A 24,565-nucleotide genomic window follows, 5' to 3' on the forward strand; every position below is an offset into this window, starting at 1 on the left:
ATAAACAGGAGTGTTAATAGGATCTTGAAACGCTGGGGCTTAATCCAGACCTGCAATCTTAGGAATTTTCATTCAATAACAGCATCCTGTCACGCCCGGTGTGGCAGGCGTGTGGAGATTATAGAGAGGACCCAAAAGGCGGCAGTTCTGGTGCAGGTGAGTCTTTATTTACACGCGTGGGTACAAACAACAAAGGCAGGTGAACAAGAACTGAAAAACCTAAACTGGGAAGAGCTAACAAACAAACCTGAAACCTTGGGTCGAGAAACGGAGATGCAGGGAGAAAACACGAGGACACGGAGGGGAGCAACACAGACGAACCAGCAACTAACAGAGGCAGACACGAGGTTTAAATACACAGAAGGATAACGAGGGAATGAGACACAAAAGGAGGGCACAGCTGGGAGTAATCAGACCTGACGAGACAGGGGAAAAGTAAACTGAGATAAGACAGAGACTTTTAAAGTAAAACAGGAAACACATGCACGTAATGACAGACTCAAAACGCAGACTAAACACAGGGATACACTGGTAGAAAAGAATGAACACTAACCGAGGAAGAACAAAACCAAAATTACAATAATAGAAAACACAAAACGCTGGGTCAAAAGGACCCAGGATCATGACAGTACCCCCTCAAGGGCTGGCCCCAGACAGCCCAAAACAAGAAAACCAAGAAACGCCTAAAACAGAAAACAACCCGACCAGGGCGGGCGGTGGGGTCCAGGAAGGAGGGCTCAAGCCAAAACAAAACAGGAGCACCAGAAAACACAACACGAGCCCAAAACCAAAAGAAGACAAAAAGGAAACACACCAGAGCACAGGAAAACAGGCCAAAACAGAACACCACAGGGGGCCGGCCGTGAGGATGGCGACGTGGACACAGTTCAGGGGGACGGCCAGGGGGCCGACAGCACCGGAGCCCAAACAGTTCAGGGGGCCGGCCGTGCGGACGGCAGCGGCACCGACGTGGGCACAGTTCAGGGGGTCGGCCGTGAGGACGGCAGCGGCGCCGACGTGGGCACAGTTCAGGGGGCCGGCCCGGGAGCCGACAACACAGGAGCCCGGACAGTTCAGGGGGCCGGCCGTGAGGACGGCAGCGGCGGAGATGTGGACCCAGTTCAGGGGGCCGGCCGTGAGGACGGCAGCGGCGGCGATGTGGACCCAGTTCAGGGGGCCGGCCGTGCGGAAGGCAACGGCGGCGACTCAGGCGAAGGCGGTCCGGGGGCCGCCCACGACGGCGATGTCGCCTGGCCCGTGGCCTGGAAAGTGGCCAGTTAGCTGCAGACCCAGACGGGGCAGGACCAGGCGACGCTGAAAACACGGAGGCTGGGCCAGGCGACGCTGAAAACACGGAGGCTGGGCCAGGCGACGCTGAAAACACGGAGGCTGGGCAGACGAGGCTGAAGGCGCAGAAGCAGAAGCCGCAGCTGGCGTGGATGATGCGGCTGCAGCTGGCATGGATGATGCGGCTGCAGCTGGCATGGATGATGCGGCTGCAGGCGACGGCGTGGAAGCCGGAGACGGAAGCGCTGCAGGCGACGACGAGGACGGTGAGGCTGCAGCTGGCGGCGGCGTGGAAGCCGGAGACGGAGGCGCTGCAGGCGGTGGCGGCGTGGAAGCCGGAGACGGAGGCGCTGCAGGCGGCGGCGGCGTGGAAGCCGGAGACAGAGGCGCTGCAGGCGGCGGCGTGGATGGTGAGGCTGCAGCTGGCGGTGGCGTGGATGGTGAGGCTGCAGCTGGCGGCGGCGTGGATGGTGAGGCTGCAGCTGGCGGCGGCGTGGAAGCCGGAGACGGAGGCGCTGCAGGCGGCGGCGGCGTGGAAGCCGGAGACGGAGGCGCTGCAGGCGGCGGCGTGGATGGTGAGGCTGCAGCTGGCGGCGGCGTGGAAGCCGGAAACGGGGGCGCTGCAGCTGGCGGCGGCGTGGAAGCCGGAGACGGAGGCGCTGCAGGCGGCGGCGTGGATGGTGAGGCTGCAGCTGGCGGCGGCATGGAAGCCGGAAACGGGGGCGCTGCAGCTGGCGGCGGCGTGGAAGCCGGAGACGGAGGCGCTGCAGCTGGCGGCGGCGTGGAAGCCGGAGACGGAGGCGCTGCAGCTGGCGGCGGCGTGGAAGCCGGAGACGGAGGCGCTGCAGGCTGGACGGATCTCTTGGATCCTCCAGCGACGACAGGAAGCAAAGGCCGGAGCGGTCCTTCGGACCCTCCAGCGGAGACACGAAGCAAAGAGTCCACTAGCCGACATAAAGGCAGCTGGCAATGCACTGAGCACTGGCTTTGCCCAGGCAACGCTAACACGGAGGAGTTCTCTGAGGGCTGCTTACTCTTCAGGGGTCCAGTAATAGCTGGGGGGTGAAACCTAGCTTCTGGGGAGGCCCTGGAGTGCATTACTTCGCCTGAAGCAGCCAAAGCGCAAGAATCTCCCTGGGTGGAACTTAGACTTTCTGCATAAAGCGAGTGTGTGAGACTGGAGCTACGGGGGACACTGGAGCCTGAACTGAAAGAGGCACTGGAGCCTGAACTGCGGGTGAACCTGGGAGCACTGGGGCCTGAGCTGCGGGTGAACCTGGGAGCGCTGGGAGCACTGGAGACTGCACTGAGGGTGACGCGGGGAGCACTGGAGACTGCACTGAGGGTGAAGCGGGGAGCACTGGAGACTGCACTGAGGGTGAAGCGGGGAGCACTGGAGACTGCACTGAGGGTGAAGCGGGGAGCACTGGAGACTGCACTGAGGGTGAAGCGGGGAGCACTGGAGACTGCACTGAGGGTGAAGCGGGGAGCACTGGAGACTGCTGCGGGGCAGCTAACTGAGCTACTGGAGGCTGGGCAGGAGTGGCGGAGCGAGGCTGGGACGAGGAGGTGGGGAGTTTGTGTAGCTCTGAACGTGGAAGTCCCAAGAACAAAGCAAAGGATTGCAGCGGAGTAAGCCCAGTGTCTTCCACCACATAATCCTTCTTTCGCCGCTGCTTGCTCCTCCTGCAGGGCCTGACTTCTGAAAGCAGCGGTGGAGTGACACCAGAAAACTGAGCTGAGAGCAGGCGATGAGCTGTTCTCATAATCATCTGCCGCACAGAAGACAGCCCCAGAATGAACAGTCAAATAGTCCGAAAACTGAAAAGTTGGCAGGAACGGCCTCCCTGATCTGAACCTGAGTGATGTTTTGTTGTTGGAAACTACAGTTTATCCATAACGTACACCAACATAAGTGTCCATAAGTGCACGTGGAACCAGGACGCCATAGGCTGCAGGTCAATGATCTCGGGTGAACTTGGGTGTCGGAGGAGTTCAGAGAGGCTATGGAAAAAGACTTTTGGACTGCCTCGAAGAGATTCTGGCAAACCATCAGGCAACTCAGCAGGGGAAAGCAGTGTTCTACCTGCACTGTGTTTAGTGTGAGTGGAGCGCTGCTGACTTCAACTGAGAACATTGTCAGGTGGTGGAAGGAATACTTCGAGGACCTCCTTAATCCCACTGGCACATTTTCCTTGGAGGAAGCAGAATCTGGGGACGAGGGAGACAGCTCATCTTTTTCAGGCGCTGAGGTCACTGAGGCAGTAAAACAGCTCCTTGGTAACATAGCCAACGGGATGGATGAGATCCATCCAGAGTTCCTGAAGGCTCTGGATGTTGTAGGGCTGTCTTGGTTGACACGCCTCTGCAATTATACGTGGAGATCAGCGGCAGTACCTCTCGATTTTTCAGACTGGGGTGGTGGTTCCCATCTATAAGAACGGGGACTGGAAGGTGTTTTCCAACTACAGTGGCTTCCAAAAGTATTTGGCCCCCTTGAACTTTTCCACATTCTGTCACATTACAGCCATAAACATGAATCAATTTTATTGGAATTCCAAGTGAAAGACCAATACAAAGTGGTGTACACGTGAGAAGTGGAACGAAAATCACACATGATTCCAAACATTTTTTACAAACTGCAAAGTGGGGTGTGCGTAATTATTCAGCCCCCTTTGGTCTGAGTGCAGTCAGTTGCCCATAGACTTTGCCTGATGAGTGCTAATGACTAAATAGAGTGCACCTGTGTATAATCTAATGTCAGTACAAATACAGCTGCTCTGTGACGGCCTCAGAGGTTGTCTAAGAGAATATTGGGAGCAACACCACCATGAAGTCCAAAGAACACACCAGACAGGTCAGGGATAAAGTTATTGAGAAATTTAAAGTAGGCTTAGGCTACAAAAAGATTTCCCAAGCCTTGAACATCCCACGGAGTACTGTTCAAGCCATCATTCAGAAATGGAAGGAGTATGGCACAACTGTAAACCTACCAAGACAAGGCCGTCCACCTAAACTCACAGGGCGAACAAGGAGAGCGCTGATCAGAAATGCAGCCAAGAGGCCTATGGTGACTCTGGACGAGCTGCAGAGATCTACAGCTCAGGTGGGGGAATCTGTCCATAGGACAACTATTAGTCGTGCACTGCACAAAGTTGGCCTTTATGGAAGAGTGGCACGAAGAAAGCCGTTGTTAACAGAAAACCATAAGAAGTCCCGTTTGCAGTTTGCCACAAGCCATGTGGGGGACACAGCAAACATGTGGAAGAAGGTGCTCTGGTCAGATGAGACCAAAATGGAACTTTTTGGCCAAAATGCAAAACGCTATGTGTGGCGGAAAACTAACACTGCACATCACTCTGAACACACCATCCCCACTGTCAAATATGGTGGTGGCAGCATCATGCTCTGGGGGTGCTTCTCTTCAGCAGGGACAGGGAAGCTGGTCAGAGTTGATGGGAAGACGGATGGAGCCAAATACAGGGCCATCTTGGAAGAAAACCTCTTGGAGTCTGCAAAAGACTTGAGACTGGGGCGGAGGTTCACCTTCCAGCAGGACAACGACCCTAAACATAAAGCCAGGGCAACAATGCAATGGTTTAAAACAAAACATATCCATGTGTTAGAATGGCTTAGTCAAAGTCCAGATCTAAATCCAATCGAGAATCTGTGGCAAGATCTGAAAACTGCTGTTCACAAACGCTGTCCATCTAATCTGACTGAGCTGGAGCTGTTTTGCAAAGAAGAATGGGCAAGGATTTCAGTCTCTAGATGTGCGAAAGCTGGTAGAGACGTACCCTAAAAGACTGGCAGCTGTAATTGCAGCAAAAGGTGGTTCTACAAAGTATTGAGTCAGGGGGCTGAATAATTACGCACACCCCACTTTGCAGTTATTTATTTGTAAAAAATGTTTGGAATCATGTATGATTTTTGTTCCACTTCTCACGTGTACACCACTTTGTATTGGTCTTTCATGTGGAATTCCAATAAAATTGATTCATGTTTGTGGCTGTAATGTGACAAAATGTGGAAAAGTTCAAGGGGGCCAAATACTTTTGCAAGCCACTGTAAAGGGGAACCACACTCCTCAGCCTCCTTGGGAAAGTCTATGCCAGGTTGCTGGAAAGGAAAGCCTGTCCATTAGTCGAACCTCGGATAAAGGAGAAACACTGTGGGTTTTTGTCCTGGTCATGGATCACTGGACCAGCTCTTTATCCTCTCAAGGATACTTGAGGGTTTGCCAAACCAGTCCACATGTGTTTTGTGGACTTTGGAGAAGGCATTCGACCATGTTCTTTGGGGTGTCCTGTGGAAGGTGCTTCAGGAGTATGGGGTGTCTGGCCCAGTGCTACTGGTGTTTCAATCTACATATAACCATTGCAAGAGCTTGGCCCGCATAGCTGATGGGTGATGGACTCCGCCAGGGCTGCCCTTGGTGTTCTGGCTATGTGCCACCGAGAGGAGGCCCTGGGGCAGACCCTGGACCCGCTGGAGAGATTATATCTCTCGGCCAGGCTGGGAACGTGTTCGTTTTTCCCCCGGCCAAGCTGGAGGAGGTGGCTGTGGGAGAAATTCCAAAAAGTTGATTCTGTTCATTTGGACATAACATTTTCAGTGAGAGAAACATTTCATCTGTCACGGTCTGCCTGCCAGACCGTGGGGATATGGGGGAATGAGGACCCAAAACGCGTGGTTCTGCGATGCAAACAGTGCACTTTATTTACAATGAAGGCTGTAAACACAATAACTCCCCGTCGCTCCCTTGACTCCCGTGTGTGTGCTCCCCTCCGACGTCTGTGCTCGTGCTCCCCGCTGTCATGTTTCCTCACACCCCATGCGTGCTGCCTTTCTGGTCCACTTCTCCTCCTGCAGGAAAACCACAGAAACAGCCGTCAACACTGACCCCCGCGGCATACTCGAACTGACTTACACTCACACACACTAACTTGGGATGACAACGCGATGATCCCGCGCCGGTGGGAGCTCCAGCACTCTCCTAAGTAGCTCCCCTGACGAGCCCTGATCACCAACAGGTGTGTGGCAGGAACTTCAGGTGTGGCCAGTCCTCCTGCAGGGCCACACCCATCAGGCCTGCATGTGGCTGTTCTCCATCCTCCAGCCACACCCGCAGACACACATGTACACACCCTGCCTATACATATAATAAGTGGAACACAGAACAACACAGCATAGCGCAGAAAGACACACATCCCCAAATAACAACAACCACAATACTACTACTAATAATAATAATAAAGATAATAACGGTCCATCCTGCTCACGGACCCCCGAGTCCTCCAGAGCCGGGTCCATGACATCATCACTCAGTAACTTCTTCGGTCTTAGCTGACTGCAGGTTTCCCCAACCTTATAAACAGCAAATTTGCATAATGACTGACACCCACACGAACAATAATGACTGACACTAACAATGGGGTTGGGGAGTTGGGGAATGGCTGCAATCACAGCATTGTAAGATGGAAAAAGATGTACCCTTATGCTATCTGGCTAAGCAGATAGGACAACACAGAAGACCTAATTTATTAGGCCAGGACTCTGCAGTCTATTTATGCCTACAGGCATGATGAACACATGCTGGATATGTAGGAACTCTGGTTTGAGTGGGGAGTCAACGAGGCCATTTACGTGATAAGGGAAAGACCATCTCTGAATTAAAGAGGGAGCCTAAGGGTACATCTATCACCATCTTACAATGCTGTGATTGCTTGTTTTCCTATCAGCTCTGGTGATTCTTCTCTGGTCTCTGACATCAACAAGTTATTTTCACCCTGAGAACTACTGCTCTCTGGATATTTCTCTTTTTTTGGACTTTTCTGTGTAAACCCTTGACATGTCTGTGTGAGAAGGTAGACCAGTAGTTTTTGACACACAGACCAAAAACCATGCCTATCATACCTTACTTCTTGATGCTCTGTTTGAACTTCATGAGGCTGTCTCGAACATGTCTACATGCCTAAATGCTTTGAATTGCTGACTCACGATTTGTTAATTTGGTATTTGCATTGTTGAGCAGTTGAACAGGTCTACCTAATAAAGTGGCTGCTGAATGTGTGACTTACAGTAGTTGGTGCTATGTTCTCAGGCTGTATATATTTTCTTTGTCTGTTTTCTGATCTGTATGTTTTCACGAGTATTATTTTGCTTTTCTCCATTTCAGCAATTTTTCACATAAATCCGTCACATTAAATTTTTTCTGTTTGGATCCTTTTTACTCTGCATTATCCCTACATTTTTTTGCAGAAACCTTTACAAAGTGAGTAAGGTTTTGATAAAAGTAAAAAACAATTTGATATCTAAGTCTTAAAAAGGTGGTGAAAGAAAATTGTTATTTATTCATCACAGTATTCCTAAAGTGTTCCTTTAAATTATTTCCTTTAATATTTCTTGTGACAAGTGGCAGGTGTTGTTATCCTAAAAACAACATTCTCCAATCCAACAACAGAAGTGAATGAAAAAAGGTGAATGGATACCATGCCATGACGTTTCAGTCACAGTCATGCAACCTGTTTGGATTGTGTGATGAGCATTCATTTAGTGGATCAACCAGCCAAAGTGCAGCATCCTGTAGTGACACAGAGACAGCAGGCAATGTTACACAATGCCACAGGTAAGAAATTTAAATTGAATTTTATTTAAGTTCAGACGACAACAACTTTTACTCAAACTGCCATGCATATTGTTTTGGTCAAAATATCCTACCTATCTGGAATTTGTTCCAAAATATTTCAAAAGAACTGCAAAGGTTTAGTTGCCAGAATCATGAAAAATTTTGAATTAGATTAGATTTGCACTCAAAGCAAAAACGAAAGCAGTCCACAATGGGCATGTTAGCTTCAGAGATGCAAGCAGCCTTGTTTGGCGGGCCTGACCAGGTTGATTAACAGTTTGGTTGTCTTGAATTTCAGCTCTGCAAGCTGACTCTGACTTGAAATATAATGTGTTGAGATTTGTAGTTCCTTAGAAATCTTGAGGCAAATTTCATTGTAAAAATATATAGATCACTAGATTTGACTCAATGTTGTATCATGAACATGCACTCATGCTCTAAAAGTATACGTTCAGGGAGGGGGCCATTGAAATTGTAGACCACAGTTCTACTCTGATAAACTTCTTCTGTGTTACATAACTATCTTCAATTACCACCTTCAATTATACTCCCTCTTTTCTCCAGCCAAAGGTTCCGACTCCCTTACCACATCCGACTCCCCTGCCAAGAAAACACATTTCCCTTCCAATCAGTCCTAAGACTGATGAGCCAGGAAAATGTGCTCCCCTGTCTCCCACGAAATCTGTAGAGGTTTGGGTTAAGTTGCCTACACTCTCAGAAATTTAAGCAGTGGCTATATATAAACATATATGGTTGCATTCTAATCACTTTTAATTATTTGGTGGATTGTTTTGTTTTTTTTGTTTGTTTGTTTCTATTTTAAACTCAGGACATCTGCTCGAGTCCACCACCAGTCCCACCAAAGAAGTGGACTGTTAGAAAGAGTTCAACAGGAAATGAAGTTTTTGTGGAAAAAATGAAGGTACCACTGGTCTATATCTAGTGTGGTTTTTTTTCTTTCAGCATCTACTCACACAACGAATGCTTTTAATGTGTCACAGAAATGCAGTTTATCTGAAAGTAGTTGAATTGTAGCAGTACAGAGGTCAGACGTGCATTCATAGAATCTGAAATTGGTGTCTCTGATCAAACTCTCTGTCATGTGAGATAACACATAAAATATGTGCACTGTTCAAACAGGATTAACGTGTTTAAGGTTCATCTAACAAACGTGGATTGTTTCTCTTTTTCTAAGATGCTGGATCAGTGTTTTAAGGATGAAGGTGAACGCCCTCCACTGCCTCCTAAACCCCATCAAATGCAGCTTGATGATGAAAATGAATCCCTGGTAATTACTTAAAATAAATACAGCATTAAATTGATATTAGGTGATTGTTTTGTCATGTTTTAGACACTTTAAATCATTTCTCTTTAATTAGGATGCTGAGAGTCTGTCAAACTCCTACGAAAAGTCAATACGTGAGTAAAAAGATCCAGCTGGCACTAACTGCTGTCGGGGTCGGCGTGGCTGCAGCCGGCGGTGTTACTGGTGCATCAGCAGCCATCGCAAATAAGTTGATGGTCTTTAAGGCACCGCCTTAAAACATCTTTGTTCATGGTTTTTGTAGGTTGATAGGTTTTCCTAACTTTTTAAGAGAAAATACATTTTTAAATCTATTCTGGTTCACTTTTGTTTTTGTTCTTTTGTTAATTTGGAGTTCCAGGACTTCAATCTAAAATGCTGAATGTCTTCTTTTACAGTATAAACTCTCCTGAGATCAAAAGCCCTGTTTTTATGTTATCACAATTTTTAAACTGATTGTGAAGCATGTTTTTCCAGGTGAACTGCAACCAGGACCAGAAGAAAATTGAAAAGATCTTTACTGACTACGAGTCACTCAGTAAGGGCATTCAGGAGAAACTGGTTTATGTCCATGAGGGCATAGAGCAGCTGAGGCAGTATGGTGTCATCATGCTTGAGAGGACCAAGGTGAAGTCAGAGAGGGCCTCCAAGGTGCTGGAGTTCTTTGGTCAAGGAGGGCCATGTGCCAAGGTCTTGGAGGCAAACTCCAAGCCATCTGGGATGATAGAAGGCTTTGCCCTCGGCATGGATATGTACTTCATCAAAGGAAAAGATGGAACCAAGGTGAAGAAGGGCTTTGAGTCAAAGTTGGCAAAGAAACTCCGCTCCTTGGCGGTGGATCTCCAGGAACGACTGGATGAGTTCATCGAAATGAAAGAACTGTTTGACAAGTATTGTTAGGAGGGTATTTTTCTCCACCTGAATATCTTTTGTTTTGGGGTTGTCTTTTAATGTTAATTTTCAGTTTTTACTAAAGTTTATTGATCGACATATATTTCCTCTTTGGCAACAGGTTCGAAAACAGAACAAAACTTTTAGTGCAACTTTAGGAATTGTAACTTCAAGCAGTTTCTTTTAAATGGTTTATGGTTATTAATGCTGTATAAAACTGAGATTGTGTTAACCTCCCTTAATTTAGCTGTTTTCACCTATTAAGATGAGTTAACACCTTAAGATAAGGTGTTATGCAAACGCATTGTTAACCCTAGAACACTATCGCTGGGTGGTTTACACCCGAGCAAATACATTTACATGATTTCTCTCTCCTGCAGCTGTTTGCGTGTCGAGGAGCCTGTGCCTTCACCAGGGAAGTCTCAAATTTCCCAGGAATGGGTGGACCAAAGACCAGCTTTCCAGAGTCATTATTTTGTTTTAGGAGGGCTTTTTTTTTTTCATTTTGTTAGACATGGCACAGTTTAAAGTAACAGAAGACCACTCTAATTTGTCATGTGTTGTCATATTTTGATATATTTGATTACTTTTTATTGGTTATATTATATCGGGTAAAAATCACCCGGCATTAGTGATTGTGTTACTATTTATAGCGATAGTGTTCTAGGGTTAAACGCAATCGAATGACATTTAAAAAAAAAAAAAAAAAAAGACTACTAAATAAACCGATTAAAGATCGACAAAATCCACCAGGGGGCAGTGTAGTCCTTCTTTTAAAAAGTCTCAGCTGATGCTGAGTACACATTTTTAAAATACATAGACTTTTATCATTCCTAGCTTGGTTTTATATGTGGTATAGTTATACATGTCGCATTTAAAAACAATTTACACAAAAATGTGAGTGGTTGTTAACTGGAAGCTTAAAATGAAACATTTTAAATGTTACTTCTCCATAAAGTTACTCAGGCATCAGACCTGACTGTGTGTCACCATATGACAATTTACAGAAATGCAGTCAAACCCTTTCTCAGTGTATAATCAAATATTTCTGCCTATCATTCTATCATTCAATTTTTGACTGATTAACCTAGTTATGCTATAAACTTTTTTACATTTCCACTCTATCATTATCATTTTCTTTGAGTTGTGAAAAATTTGTCACTTGAAAAAAAAAGAGTTTGGGTCCAAATTAATTTCACCTTCAGAACCAATAGTGTCTTATTGAATCCCTTGCAACAGCATAGTTAAGGCTCCCTCATAACATGAATAGTTAAAAATAGCCATGATCAGAAATGGTCTCTTTTACTTCCTGATACCAGTCTCACATCCTTCACCTATCGTGGGGGTAAAATCTCAGTGACATAAAAACGACAACAAAAACTTGGAAAGAGAAACTGTTTTTGGAGAACCACAAACCAGACCCAGGTGTACTTTCAGATCCGCTGTCCTGCAGCTTATATCGGGATCTTTCACCCCTATTTCAACTATGGATGGAGGTTGTTTTATCTATGTTTGCCTTATTATCATTCCTTGTTTATTACACCATGGCTGGCTCTAACAAGTGTATCTAGAAACAAAACTGAAGATTTTATTCAGACACCAATTTTGGGTTTTAGGGGGCTGCTCTAATATTTGGCTTCAACACCATCTTTGGTTTGAAAAAAGAAACAGTGCATTTGAGCTACAATCAGCATTTTATTTACCTCACTGACTACTTTGACAGTCATCTAAAATGATATTTTCCCTTTACAAAATTATTCCAGCCACATTAAACCATCATGTAGGGTGGAAACAAAATAATTATGATGAAATGTATGAAGTGGGCCTCGCTCTGTAGTCTGCACAGTCTTGTTCAGTCCAAATAATAGTCACCAGGCTTGTTCGACCAGAGAAAGACTGCTTAAAATGACAAGGGTGTGACCCTACATTTGTTAGACATGAGCAGTGAATCATGTCCGTCTGTATGTGAATAAAATATAAAATGGGGCACGCTGTGATCTAAATTAACCGTCGACCTGTTAAAACAATAGACACCTGCGCTCCAGTACAATGAATATTATTGCAAAAATGCGATTTGAAAGGTTTTGTTACAAACAATAAAACAGCTCCAGGCCCATAAAATACTGCCTCGTCTCAATGTTTACATTCTGGATTTGACCTATATTTTACGTCACAGCATCCATGTGGATCTACTTTGATGCGATTCATCCAACCAGTTACAAACATGAGTCGGGCGGAGGGATCCCACTCGCAAAAAATGTTCGTTTGTTTAAGTTAACCAGCATGGTCGAGTGGCCACGCTTTTGTTGACTGTTGTGAAGACCTCCCACTCGCGCTGCTGGTTTCACAGTGAACAAACGCCCTCGCGCTGGGTGCGGAGCGATATACGCAGCAGTACTTCGGCCATATATAAACCCCCACGCGACGGCTCGACCTGTTTTTCGTTCGTACAGCTCCTGAAGTAAACACACATTACGCGTAGAAGCTGTAGCGGGCCAAAATGGCAGTGTAGAGGCGTGCGGCAGCTAACCTTGCAGCGGCAACAAACCGGCAGTGCAACGGCTACGTGCACTGGCTTTTTCTGGCAAAATGGCGTAAGTAATTTTTTATCGACATTTTTGCAGTCTTCTAAAGAGAAAAAAATTATAGCCACTTCTTGTAGTAACTAACCTGTCAACTAGAATGTGTTACTGGCTATTAAACTTGTTGATCAAGGCTATTTGTTTTTGTGAAAAAAAACTTGCTAAGTGTGTTTTGAGTCATAGTTCCTTGTTTAGAGCTAGGGTGTCAAATTACAGTATACCAGCTGAAGTAGTCCGAGCCGGCGCCTTACTTTGTGTTGTGAATCATGCTAACGAGCCGTCGATTGGGCACTGAAAACATTTTAGACTTATCATTTTAAGTTTTAATTTTTTTCAGTGGCTGCGACACGGTTGTCAGTGTGGTACTAAAAACATTTTTAGTGTTTTGTATACGTTTCACATTGGCAACGTGGCGTCCAAAATGGCGCGCGCTGTGGGTTTTTTGCTCGTTCCCCGCCTCGCGCAGATGGCTCTGTTGTGAAAATGGCGGTTTGCCCTCCCACATCTCCGCCATGACTCATAGGCGTGGGTGGAGTTACCAGCTAAAGCATGACCAAATTAGGCAAAGTTATCCCCCCCGGTGGAGGGCGGAGTTTCCCATCAATACAGCTTTGACGCTCAAGGGGAACGGATTAGCCAAAATTAGACACCCCCCTCCCCCATTACAGGGATGTCAACTCCTTTTAATGACCCTAGTACATACTACCAGAGAAGCCTACATTGTCTGCACAAGGGTTGTCAGTCAAAAATGTGCTTGTTTCAGGAAGTACACCTGCACTGGGGAAACTTTGCATTTACAAATAAACTTGGCCCTGCCAGACATCAGATTTTCATAAAGTTTGAATATATCATTTCACAACTTCTGACAATAAAATGTGTCACTTCATTTTAGTTTCCATATGAATCAACACTAACATTTGCTTATATTCCTCATTTTTCTCTCATTAACATGATTTCTGTTTTCTTCCCTCCAACCAGGTCTCTCCCGGCAACCACCCTCAGCTTTGCTGCCGTCGACAGCATACGTGGACCTCTCGACTCACCGTTGTTCTTGTACACCTTTTCACGGCTACCACTGACCAGCAGCAGCCATGACTCTCTCCCAGCTAGCCCTGGAGGACGTGGAGGCCCTGTACTTAGGTGTGTGTTGTGATGACACACATTGCCAAAGCACTAGTACAAACATTGCTGAATGTGGCGCTTTGTTTGCATAACATTTGGTAATGGTAATACCATTCCCAACAATACTAAAACCAATGAAGTACAGTTTCATATGGTCAGCATGGCATTATCTGTAGATGGGTTAGATGTTTTAGTGAGTTATTGGATGAATGACAGATTTGTATGTATTGGATGCCCCAAATTAGAAGTTGACGGGCTGATCTTTTGTTCTCAGGGCCCTCCTTTCTGATGGCTGACCCCATGGGGCCCCTTCTGGACCAAGATGAAGAAGAAGCTCTTTCTCCCTCCTCCCTAGAGGGGAAGGCGCCAGCTTCGCCCTCCCTTTCTTTGTCCACTTGTCCATCCTCCTCGTCCCCTTATCAGACCATGTCTTTCTCCCCGCTGTCTTTGGCCTCCCCATCTCCCTCTCCTCCTCCCACTCATTGTTCCTCGTTCCTGGGAACCAAGGCCGGAGCGGACTCGCTGTCCCTCTCCTGGCTGGGTGCCGGCGACCTGCTCGACGCCCATGTTGGAGCAGATGATGGCAAAGGTGAGTGCCTTAAAATACATGTTTAATGAGCAGGGGGCAAGTCCTAAATTTTAACAATTATTTTTCAAAAGCAAATAATTTGACAAGTTGTTGAACTGAATAGAAACCAAATAAAAGAAATGATGGAAGGTTACTAATTGGAGTATGTTTAGGACCAAACTACATCTTCCGCTCTCATTAGACTATAAAGTTGGGAGCATTTGTTGTGCTGTGAATATTTCAGAGGAGAGGCCCACTGTCAGTTAAGTATTTGAGGTTTGCCTGCAGGCTGAGGGCTGACGTTAACGCCGTGGGTGAGCAACCTGGATGTTTGTAGGGCAACAAACTTTTATTGGTTTGAGTGGCGGGTGTGGCTCAGAGTTGTGCCGCAAAGACCGGCTCAAACTGGTTTTGTTAGACGTCATTGTGCAATAACACATTTATCCCTTTGTGCTTCCTGGCATCAGTTGAAGTTCCTTGTTTTGTGGATTTAGTCTCACTTGAGTATTTGTAAACGTCAGACACATAATCGAGGGAGAGATCAAATATGTGCCTGAGGTCATGTGTTGAATAGGGTTGGGTTATAAAGTCTCAAAACATCATCGCAATAGTTCAAGGAAATTTGTGATGTTTCTGACAATATAAAAAAAATAAACACTTGATGTTTTGTTGATGCTTGCAGCCAGCAGCTATCGTAATATTTTTGGATATTGTATCTTGGGTCAAGATTTTAAATAGCAGCTTCCACCGTGTAACCACATCAGTAATTTACATCCGTGCATTGCTTTTTCTGTGATATGTAGTAACATGAATATAACCCACAGTGTTGATATTGTCATACGGCTTTTTAAATATGCTGTAAAAATTGATGCAGTACAATTCACAACCCTGGTATTTAACAGATAATTAGCTGTATGGAGTATTGCATAGAAATGATTCACTGTAAGAATAATGATCCAAATTTCTTAATGTTTATTGCGAGTATTAATGAATAATATCTGTCAGCAGATGATGCTTTTGCCGGCATGGACTGGATGTCAGAGAAAATCGACCTGAGTGAATTTGACCTGGAGTCTTTCATTGGATCCTGCTCCTCTGATGAGTCTCCCAGCTCCCCTGAAGATCTCCTGGCTTCCCTGGACTCCTCCATGGATTTAGATCTAGATGCCTTTAACACAACCATCCCCGTCCCACACAGCAGCCTTGAGCTGAGTTTGCCTCTGCCCGACATTCCCAGTCCCCCTCTGGAGCCCTCCCTCCCTGTGGCACCTGAGGTCAAGAAGACGGAGGTTGCTCCTGCTCATGAGGTTAAATCTGAACCTCCCTCTCCATCTCCCCCGTCTCCAGTCTACACATTGGAGCTGGGAAGCGAAGTAGATGTCCTGGATGCTGACAAGCAAACCACATCCCTCACCATCATCCCAGACCCCAGTGGAAGCGTTCAGTCGGCCCCCATTGTGCTCTCCATCCCCACCTCTGGTCACTTTGTGGTGGTGCTCTCCAACAAAGAAGAGCCCTCCCTTGTATCTCTCCCCGATCAAGCTCTTAAAACCTCTCCACCAAGCGAATGCGACAGTGACTCTGGCATTGAGTCAGTCATCGGCTCACCCGTGCGCCTTCCTTCTCCTCTTCCTACCCCACCCCCTGCAGCTGCTTCCTCCAGGACCAAACCCTACTCCAAATCTGAAGCTTCCACCTCTCCCAAGACCGCCAAGGTCAAATCAGTATCTGGTGCTCCCAGAGGGGTGGAGAAGAAGCTTAAGAAAATGGAACAGAACAAGACAGCAGCCACACGTTATCGGCAGAAGAAAAGGGTTGAGCAGGAGGAGCTGAACAAAGAGTGCGAAGAGCTGGAGAAGAAGAACCACGAGATGATGGAAAAAGCAGAGTCCATCAGCCGAGAGATCCAGTACCTCAAGGACCTGATGGAAGAGGTTCGAAAGCACCGCCGTGTAAAGACCAACTCAGTGGCTTAAACAGAAAGTAGTGAGAGAGTGGTGTTCCTGCTTCAGTGATCACATGCTAAAAGGGAATCCAAACTAGTAATTGAAGAAAACTGTAAAAGAGCTGCGCGTGAAACCTGCCACTTGGTGGAATAGAATGAATAGCCGGATAAAAAGTGAAACTCGTATAGAAGTTGAGGTTAGTAGCGTAGATTAGGGGGCTGGGAGTTTGTGAGGTGAAGCATCTGAACATGCTTGACTCTCAGTCCCCCTGTCTTACTCCTGGTACAAAAGCAGGGTGTAAGTTTGTCTTTGTAGACTAGGCATGCAAAGCACGAGTCACCGTAGCTCCTGGTATTGTTGTAGACCTGTAACTCATTGACCGAGATCCCCTCGCTCCAGCACCACTTCATCACCAGACATCGAATGGGCTTGAATACATTTTGTCAGTAAAATTAAACACCGCTTCTACCCCCATTCCTATTACCTTCTAACCCCATGCAACCTGATTTTGACCTTCTTCTTAACAGCTTCACTTCCAGTAAGGGGCCTCAGCCTATTTGTGAATTCATGATATTACACTCGACTCACCTTTATGTATATAGTTTATCCTCATTTGCTTGCAGATTGTGGGTATTTTCCTCTTTTTTTTCTTTTTTTTTTTTTAATTTAATGCTGGATAAAATCTTATCACGTCTTTGGTAGCTCTGTCTGCTAGCACTGGTGTTTGGCTTGTAAAAATGCTTTGCTGGTCTTTTTTCTATTAAATATCTATCAGTACTCCAGTGATAATCTGTGTTCTTTTTTTTATTGTGAGTACATTTGATAGTTAAGTCTGTCAGGCTTTTCTGGAAAATTGATATGACAAACTGTAAAACACACATGGGTAGATAAAAATGAGCTTTTTAAAATGATGCATTTTCAGTGACAAAAATAAAATCTTAACACAGAGATCCTTTTGTGATATGTTTATAAAAATGCGGAGTCATTTGCAGAAGCCAATGAGTCATGTAAGGATAGATTACTAAGCCAGAGACTAGGACTTGAATGTCATCTTATAACTCAAGGTTATTATAAAGTGAATGTTGTCAATAATAAAAATGGTGCCTTCTATTGGGACAAGTTGTGCACAAATGCAGAAAATTTCCTTTTCTGTTACATTTGTACTTTACCTGGTTTGTGTTGCCTTGTCACAGACCAGATCTGCTAATGCCTCAAGCTTTTGGAATGTTAATCAGAAAACAAATCTCTTTCCACAGAGCTGTGTTATAGTACTATTTGCATATCCTCTGTATTAGTCAGAGGTCCTCTTAATGTTAGTGTGTTAAAGAAGTCTGGCTGGTTTACTACTCAGAAATATGTGAAGAAGAGTGAGGGTAACACATTCTATCAGTTGAAGGGCACGATGCATCGTGTTCAACGTAAACCCCATGTTTAAGCAGAAGTAAAAAATTGCTGTATACAAAGAATGAGTGTGTGTGCAACTTTCTCTTGACTTAAGCTGCTAAACAAGTTTAATCACAAAAACTGAAACTTGTGTCACACCATCTGGAGCTGCAAGAGCAGCTTTTCTGTCAGGAAATGAGAGACAAGGACAGAGAAAGAAACAGGTGGGCCAAGGTTTTATGGGAAAGTCCTTGTAAGTGTGAAACTAGACAACACTCCCTAGGCTCGCACATGGTGTCAGAGAGAGTCGGGGGAAGGGAATATGACGCGGGGAGGGGGATGTCTGCACAGTTTGTTCCAAAAGAGTGTGTGTGTGTTATAGGCCACATTTGGAAACGTTTTAATTTGATCATACCTTGTGTATTAAGCATGAATTAGTATTTTACAGTTAAGTTGATGTAAAGATTCGTAGTGTGTGTGATTTAAAGCCAACTCACTGTGCTGACTTGTGTTGACCAGCTGTGTAAATTTAGTCTTGGCAGTAAAACCCCTCAGGCGCACACACACAGATGCACACATGCACACTTCTCCTTAACAGATTCCTCAGTAGCAAGGCTTTCCCTTCCTGCGAAGCTACCGATAAGAAGAGTGGCTAAGCTGGAAGGAAAGACGAGAGATGAGGAAAAAGGTCTGCTTTAGTATGATGTGGACCCTGCAGTCCTTGTTCAGGATTTGTATTACCCACATGCTCTCTGTTGTGTTTAATTGTTACAGTTAGGCTTGAAAACTTTCAAAGGGCCTTCATGTCGCTGTTGTAGGCTGTTGTAGGGTCATTCTTAAAACATCTATCAGTGCTTCCCACTGAGTCGCGCAGAATCAGCTGCTTTTCTTTCTACAGAAACCTTTGCATATTGAATGAACTTAGGCAAACCTTTACCTTCAGAGTATGAATAGTTTTCTAGTTACAGGCCCCTAGGCCTTTTTATTTTTATTTATGAGACAAATAACAAACTGAATTCACATTTTTATGCCCAAATTTGAGCCGACACACTGGCACTGGTAAAGAAGTGTCACTTATCAAAACATAACAATAATGTGTTTTCCCTGTTCTTTGTGCCTTTTTGCTTAATGGTAAATTTCAAAATGAATGGTGGACAACAATAATTACATTTTAGCATTAAAATATCATTTCAGTTAAAGAGCTTCTGCATGCAAGTGGATTAACTATTACAGAAACAAAGCAGTGTATTTAAAACTATTAAAAACTAGAACCAAATCAACTTGACATCAACTCTAAGCATCACAATCCACAGCCAAATTGTTTTTATCACTGTGGAGGTCACATGCACCTCACCTCTCTGCTAACACACATATACCCAGTTATATGAAAATAATAATATAACATAAAAAATGCTTTGTAGAGTTGAAAGACTTGTTAGTAAAGCGAAGTCGTTAATAATTTTATTTATCTGATCTTGCTGGTGGAGCTTCACACCCACGGTTAATTTGACTTTTTTCTCCTTTGGGCTGGAACGATGCCGAGCAACACCTCACTGAAGAATGACGCATCGCCACATTTCTACCATGCACATCCTGAAAAGTAGCTTTGATGTAGTATGCAATATGACCCATCTAGTGAGTATTTACACACAAAATCAGGTTAGTGCAAATGACAAGGCTATACCAGGCACAGCATGGTCTACTGGTTAGCTGTGAACATGCTAAAAATCTATTAGGGAATGAAATACTTTAATGCTATAAAGAAAGTTTAAGAGTTATTAAGACTTTGCAGACTTTACATTTTTGTCATATTATTATGGTGCTGAAGTTGTTTTCTATATAAGCGCTTTATTAGTGTTTTATAACCAATGATGGTTCTAAAGCAGCATATAGATTATGTATTTTCCACTATTCCTGTTTGTTTACCAACAGCTGAAAATAAAGATGACATCACTGATCCAGCTAAGAGGGATTTTTTGTGAGCAGTAGCAGGAGCAATGCTTTGCGCAGCCCCTTCTTGGTCTTCTTGAGACAGAAGTTACCATATTTGGACGACAGGGTGGAGTGCCAATTTATCTGCTTGGCTGGCAAATTTAGCATCTGCATTCATAAATTGTATGGTTGGAACGAATATTGGGTGTTATCTAACCTGACACTGGTACTGCTGCTGTCAGGATTGGCTTATTTGTCTGATGTTGGACAATCCAAAACATGACCTTAAGAATCCAGACGTGAACTTCATATTTGCTTGTGGTCCAGATAAGAAGTGTGGCTGAGCTGAAAGGAAAGACAAGAAGAGACATGTTGATTCAACGTCATACTGTGAGGTAGAACTTCTGAAATGATAAACAAAGGTTACGATAGAAACATTTGTTTTCTATAAGCAGGTGATAGCTGTACTGGCTCTAAGCAGAGCACTGGCCTATATTCCTCTGTTCCAGTGGCAGTTTTATCGCTCTCATCTGTTCCCACAACAGTGGCTGTACATCGTGTTGCTGTTTCCCAGACTAACAGAGTCAGATCAGAATCTGTGCAGTCTTGTGTCTCCATTTGTGAGATTTTCATGCCCGAGCTGGTCTAAACTGAGGCCTTGTTTTACATATGTCATGCCACAGGTTGTAGATGGGAAAAGGACATACCCTGGCACTTATATACAATAGTTAAATAGATGCTGATATCTTTCACTGTGGGCCTCGTTTTTGTTTGTTTGTTTGTTTTGCACAATCATATTTTCATGCACAGTTATCAATTGGCCTAATGGAAATACAGGGAGTGCAGAATTATTAGGCAAGTTGTATTTTTGAGGAATAATTTTATTATTGAACAACAACCATGTTCTCAATGAACCCAAAAAACTCATTAATATCAAAGCTGAATGTTTTTGGAAGTAGTTTTTAGTTTGTTTTTAGTTTTAGCTATTTTAGGGGGATATCTGTGTGTGCAGGTGACTATTACTGTGCATAATTATTAGGCAACTTAACAAAAAACAAATATATACCCATTTCAATTATTTATTTTTACCAGTGAAACCAATATAACATCTCCACATTCACAAATATACATTTCTGACATTCAAAAACAAAACAAAAACAAATCAGCGACCAATATAGCCACCTTTCTTTGCAAGGACACTCAAAAGCCTGCCATCCATGGATTCTGTCAGTGTTTTGATCTGTTCACCATCAACATTGCGTGCAGCAGCAACCACAGCCTCCCAGACACTGTTCAGAGAGGTGTACTGTTTTCCCTCCTTGTAGATCTCACATTTGATGATGGACCACAGGTTCTCAATGGGGTTCAGATCAGGTGAACAAGGAGGCCATGTCATTAGTTTTTCTTCTTTTATACCCTTTCTTGCCAGCCACGCTGTGGAGTACTTGGACGCGCGTGATGGAGCATTGTCCTGCATGAAAATCATGTTTTTCTTGAAGGATGCAGACTTCTTCCTGTACCACTGCTTGAAGAAGGTGTCTTCCAGAAACTGGCAGTAGGACTGGGAGTTGAGCTTGACTCCATCCTCAACCCAAAAAGGCCCCACAAGCTCATCTTTGATGATACCAGCCCAAACCAGTACTCCACCTCCACCTTGCTGGCGTCTGAGTGGGACTGGAGCTCTCTGCCCTTTACCAATCCAGCCACGGGCCCATCCATCTGGCCCATCAAGACTCACTCTCATTTCATCAGTCCATGAAACCTTAGAAAAATCAGTCTTGAGATATTTCTTGGCCCAGTCTTGACGTTTCAGCTTGTGTGTCTTGTTCAGTGGTGGTCGTCTTTCAGCCTTTCTTACCTTGGCCATGTCTCTGAGTATTGCACACCTTGTGCTTTTGGGCACTCCAGTGATGTTGCAGCTCTGAAATATGGCCAAACTGGTGGCAAGTGGCATCTTGGCAGCTGCACGCTTGACTTTTCTCAGTTCATGGGCAGTTATTTTGCGCCTTGGTTTTTCCACACGCTTCTTGCGACCCTGTTGACTATTTTGAATGAAACGCTTGATTGTTCGATGATCACGCTTCAGAAGCTTTGCAATTTTAAGACTGCTGCATCCCTCTGCAAGATATCTCACTATTTTTGACTTTTCTGAGCCTGTCAAGTCCTTCTTTTGACCCATTTTGCCAAAGGAAAGGAAGTTGCCTAATAATTATGCACACCTGATATAGGGTGTTGATGTCATTAGACCACACCCCTTCTCATTACAGAGATGCACATCACCTAATATGCTTAATTGGTAGTAGGCTTTCGAGCCTATACAGCTTGGAGTAAGACAACATGCATGAAGAGGATGATGTGGACAAAATACTCATTTGCCTAATAATTCTGCACTCCCTGTATGACCTTGCGTGTTAAGCTTTGATACTGTTGCAAGCCCGGATAAACTGTGACACAAAATCTTTGTCTCTTCCAATGTTCTATTTTCTATTGCAAAAGCCAGGGCAGAGCAGCTTTCCTGCTCTGCCCTGGCTTTTCCTTCATTACTAACCTGGGCAGGTCGCCAAAGTGGCCTTGTTTTTCTCTGTTAGACCAGACTCTCAGTTTGGTAGTTTAAGCTTTTACAAAACATTGTCACATTCACGTTTCGTTATCCACGCTTGCATGTGACAACTGATGTGACACACTTAAATAAATTGATTATGTATGTCTGGACTCTCCTTTTTTGTTACCAGTTTGAGCCAAATTGATAACATATGTGCACATACAAGGACGGCTGCAGACACCAGAGGAGACAAAACTTTAGCTACAAAGCTAATCCTTGACAGTCCAAAACATGAAAAGTAAAAGTCCAAAGAGGCAAAATGAGGGAAAAACTGAAAGAATAAAGAACAGCCATCACGAAAACGTAACGTAATGTCTGATTGATTTACACAATAATGAGGGCAGGAGAAAGGAAATGAGGAAAGCAAAAAACACAGACAACCACATAAGGAACCTCCAAAGTAAATCAGGAAGTACACATTGACTAAGCGTACACAAGAAATGGGCAGGTGAGTTTCCAAACACTGCAGCTCTCCTCCAGTGTCGTCTTTGCCCCGAGGCCTGAAACTACAACACAAAAAAGACACTTCTGACATGGACATTTATACAGCCAACACTTTGAATGTTAAAGCGCAGGCAACTCTATTTCACATTGCATCACAAGACTTCATGGTATCTGGCTGACCAAGGGCATGAAACCTAGTAAGGGTTTAAGGCTATTCATAGTTCGTCTACTGTAAGTCAGTGACAGCCAAGCAAACTGACACATTCGTTCACGGCCCTATTTATGGATTATTACTCCACTGTGAACTCCTCCTGCAGATATTTGGATAATAAAATGAAATCTGAAGGTTGACTGCTTTGTAGCAGTTACTGTAAGATGATATGAGAATGAAGCATACCAAACTGAAATCCACTTCTCTTTTCTTTTCACTTCACTTCAGTTAAAATTCATTTAATTTATGTAGCACCAAATCACAACAGTCACCTCAAAGCTCTTAATAGTGTAAGATAAAGACCCTACAATAATACAGAGAAACCCCCTTCAATTAGATGATCCCCACTATGATCAAGCACGTGGTGACAGAGGAAGCCTCCCTCAGAACCAGGCTCAGGGCGGAGCAGCCAAAGGTGACAGGACAAAAAAAGCAGATATTAATACTAAGTAATGATTAACCTGAAAGTCGTGTACAAACATAGAGAGTGAAAAGATGACATTTCCATTAGTCAACACATAAGTGACAGACTCACTTTCCTTATTGCCAACGGGAAAAATGAACAGCAGTGGAACGTGTCAGCGAGGCAACTCCACCTTTATATCTTCCCCCGAACCTGAGGGTTGTTTTCAGGATACAGTTCATTACAGTTTACAGTATATAAAGTCTAACTGGCCAACCACTTGACACTTACCTCTTACCACTATCCATACAGTTTTGCTGTTGACTAAAAGTTTAACCAATCAAAAACAGAAGATGGCTTAGAAAACCAGAGGTCCTGGAAGCAGTGTTTTTTATCTTGTGCACACAGGCTAACATGTGTACGCAGGTGCATGCCCAGTGACATATGATCCACATAACTTACAAAGAGGCCTCATCCTAATTTTCAGTTTCTGCTGTTTTTGCATGTGTACACAGGATGATCACGAGCCAGAAGCACTTCCTGCGCAGCTGTGCATCATGCAGTTTTAAATGCTGTCCTTCAGTATGCACAGGTGATGGTGGCAAAGGGCAAGAGCAGCAAGAATAGATGAATTTATACTAAATTATTGTTGTTGTTGTTAAAACAAAAAAATATATCAATTTTTGGCACTTCGTGTATGGGGGGATCCTAAGAGGTCAAATGCACTGCAACCTAGGAAAACGCTGGCAAACAGAAAAATACAGAATAAACCAAAGTGGTAACAAAAAAAACTCTCACAAGACAGACTAATCCTCTGCTCTTTTTTTTTAAAAAGTGTGTCTCTGTGCAGTCCTCCACATGTTTTGTGTATCTGTGTAGCTGGTCCGTTAAATTTTGTGTCTCCAAAAACACTTTTATTGTGTTTTATGGTCTTTTTTCCTACTTTTGTTGTTTCTTATTGAACTTCTGTTTTTCCTGCTTTTGCTATGTTTTTCTACTATTTGACCTCTCAGGGCCACTGTATCCAGGGACTTTGTAAATTCATGTAACATAAGCATAAGTAAACTGTATACCTTAAGATTAAATAGTTTTGTTTTTCTCCATTATATTGCTTGGCTTGAAAACAAAATGTTGCCACATTGTTTTATTATTGTACATTTACATGTAGTCTTCAAAAGTAGTCTGATTTTACAGCCCACACCAAAGACTTATCTTATCTTCTTATCTTAAAGCTCACTCATCTACACTCTGCAGAAATGTTTT

The 24,565-nt window shown here is 44.3% G+C and overlaps 1 protein-coding gene across 2 annotated transcripts; it reads left to right on the top strand.

The window, feature by feature from the left end:
- Positions 1–12,515: 12,515 nt before the first annotated feature.
- atf4a (activating transcription factor 4a) lies at positions 12,516–17,275 on the top strand. 2 transcript variants are annotated; one of them, XM_031730043.2, is made up of 4 exons: positions 12,516–12,703; positions 13,670–13,831; positions 14,088–14,402; positions 15,387–17,275. In XM_031730043.2, exons 2-4 carry the CDS (start codon positions 13,783–13,785, stop codon positions 16,355–16,357), a joined length of 1,335 nt encoding a protein of 444 aa, XP_031585903.1. In that variant the 5' UTR covers positions 12,516–12,703; positions 13,670–13,782; the 3' UTR covers positions 16,358–17,275. The 2 variants fall into 2 exon arrangements, with proteins under 2 accessions (XP_031585903.1, XP_031585904.1); XM_031730044.2 differs by having other exon boundaries at positions 12,523–12,703; positions 15,390–17,275.
- Positions 17,276–24,565: the final 7,290 nt, after the last annotated feature.

The sequence above is a fragment of the Oreochromis aureus genome, linkage group 6 (assembly GCF_013358895.1).
Source record: "Oreochromis aureus strain Israel breed Guangdong linkage group 6, ZZ_aureus, whole genome shotgun sequence".
NCBI lineage: Eukaryota > Metazoa > Chordata > Actinopteri > Cichliformes > Cichlidae > Oreochromis > Oreochromis aureus.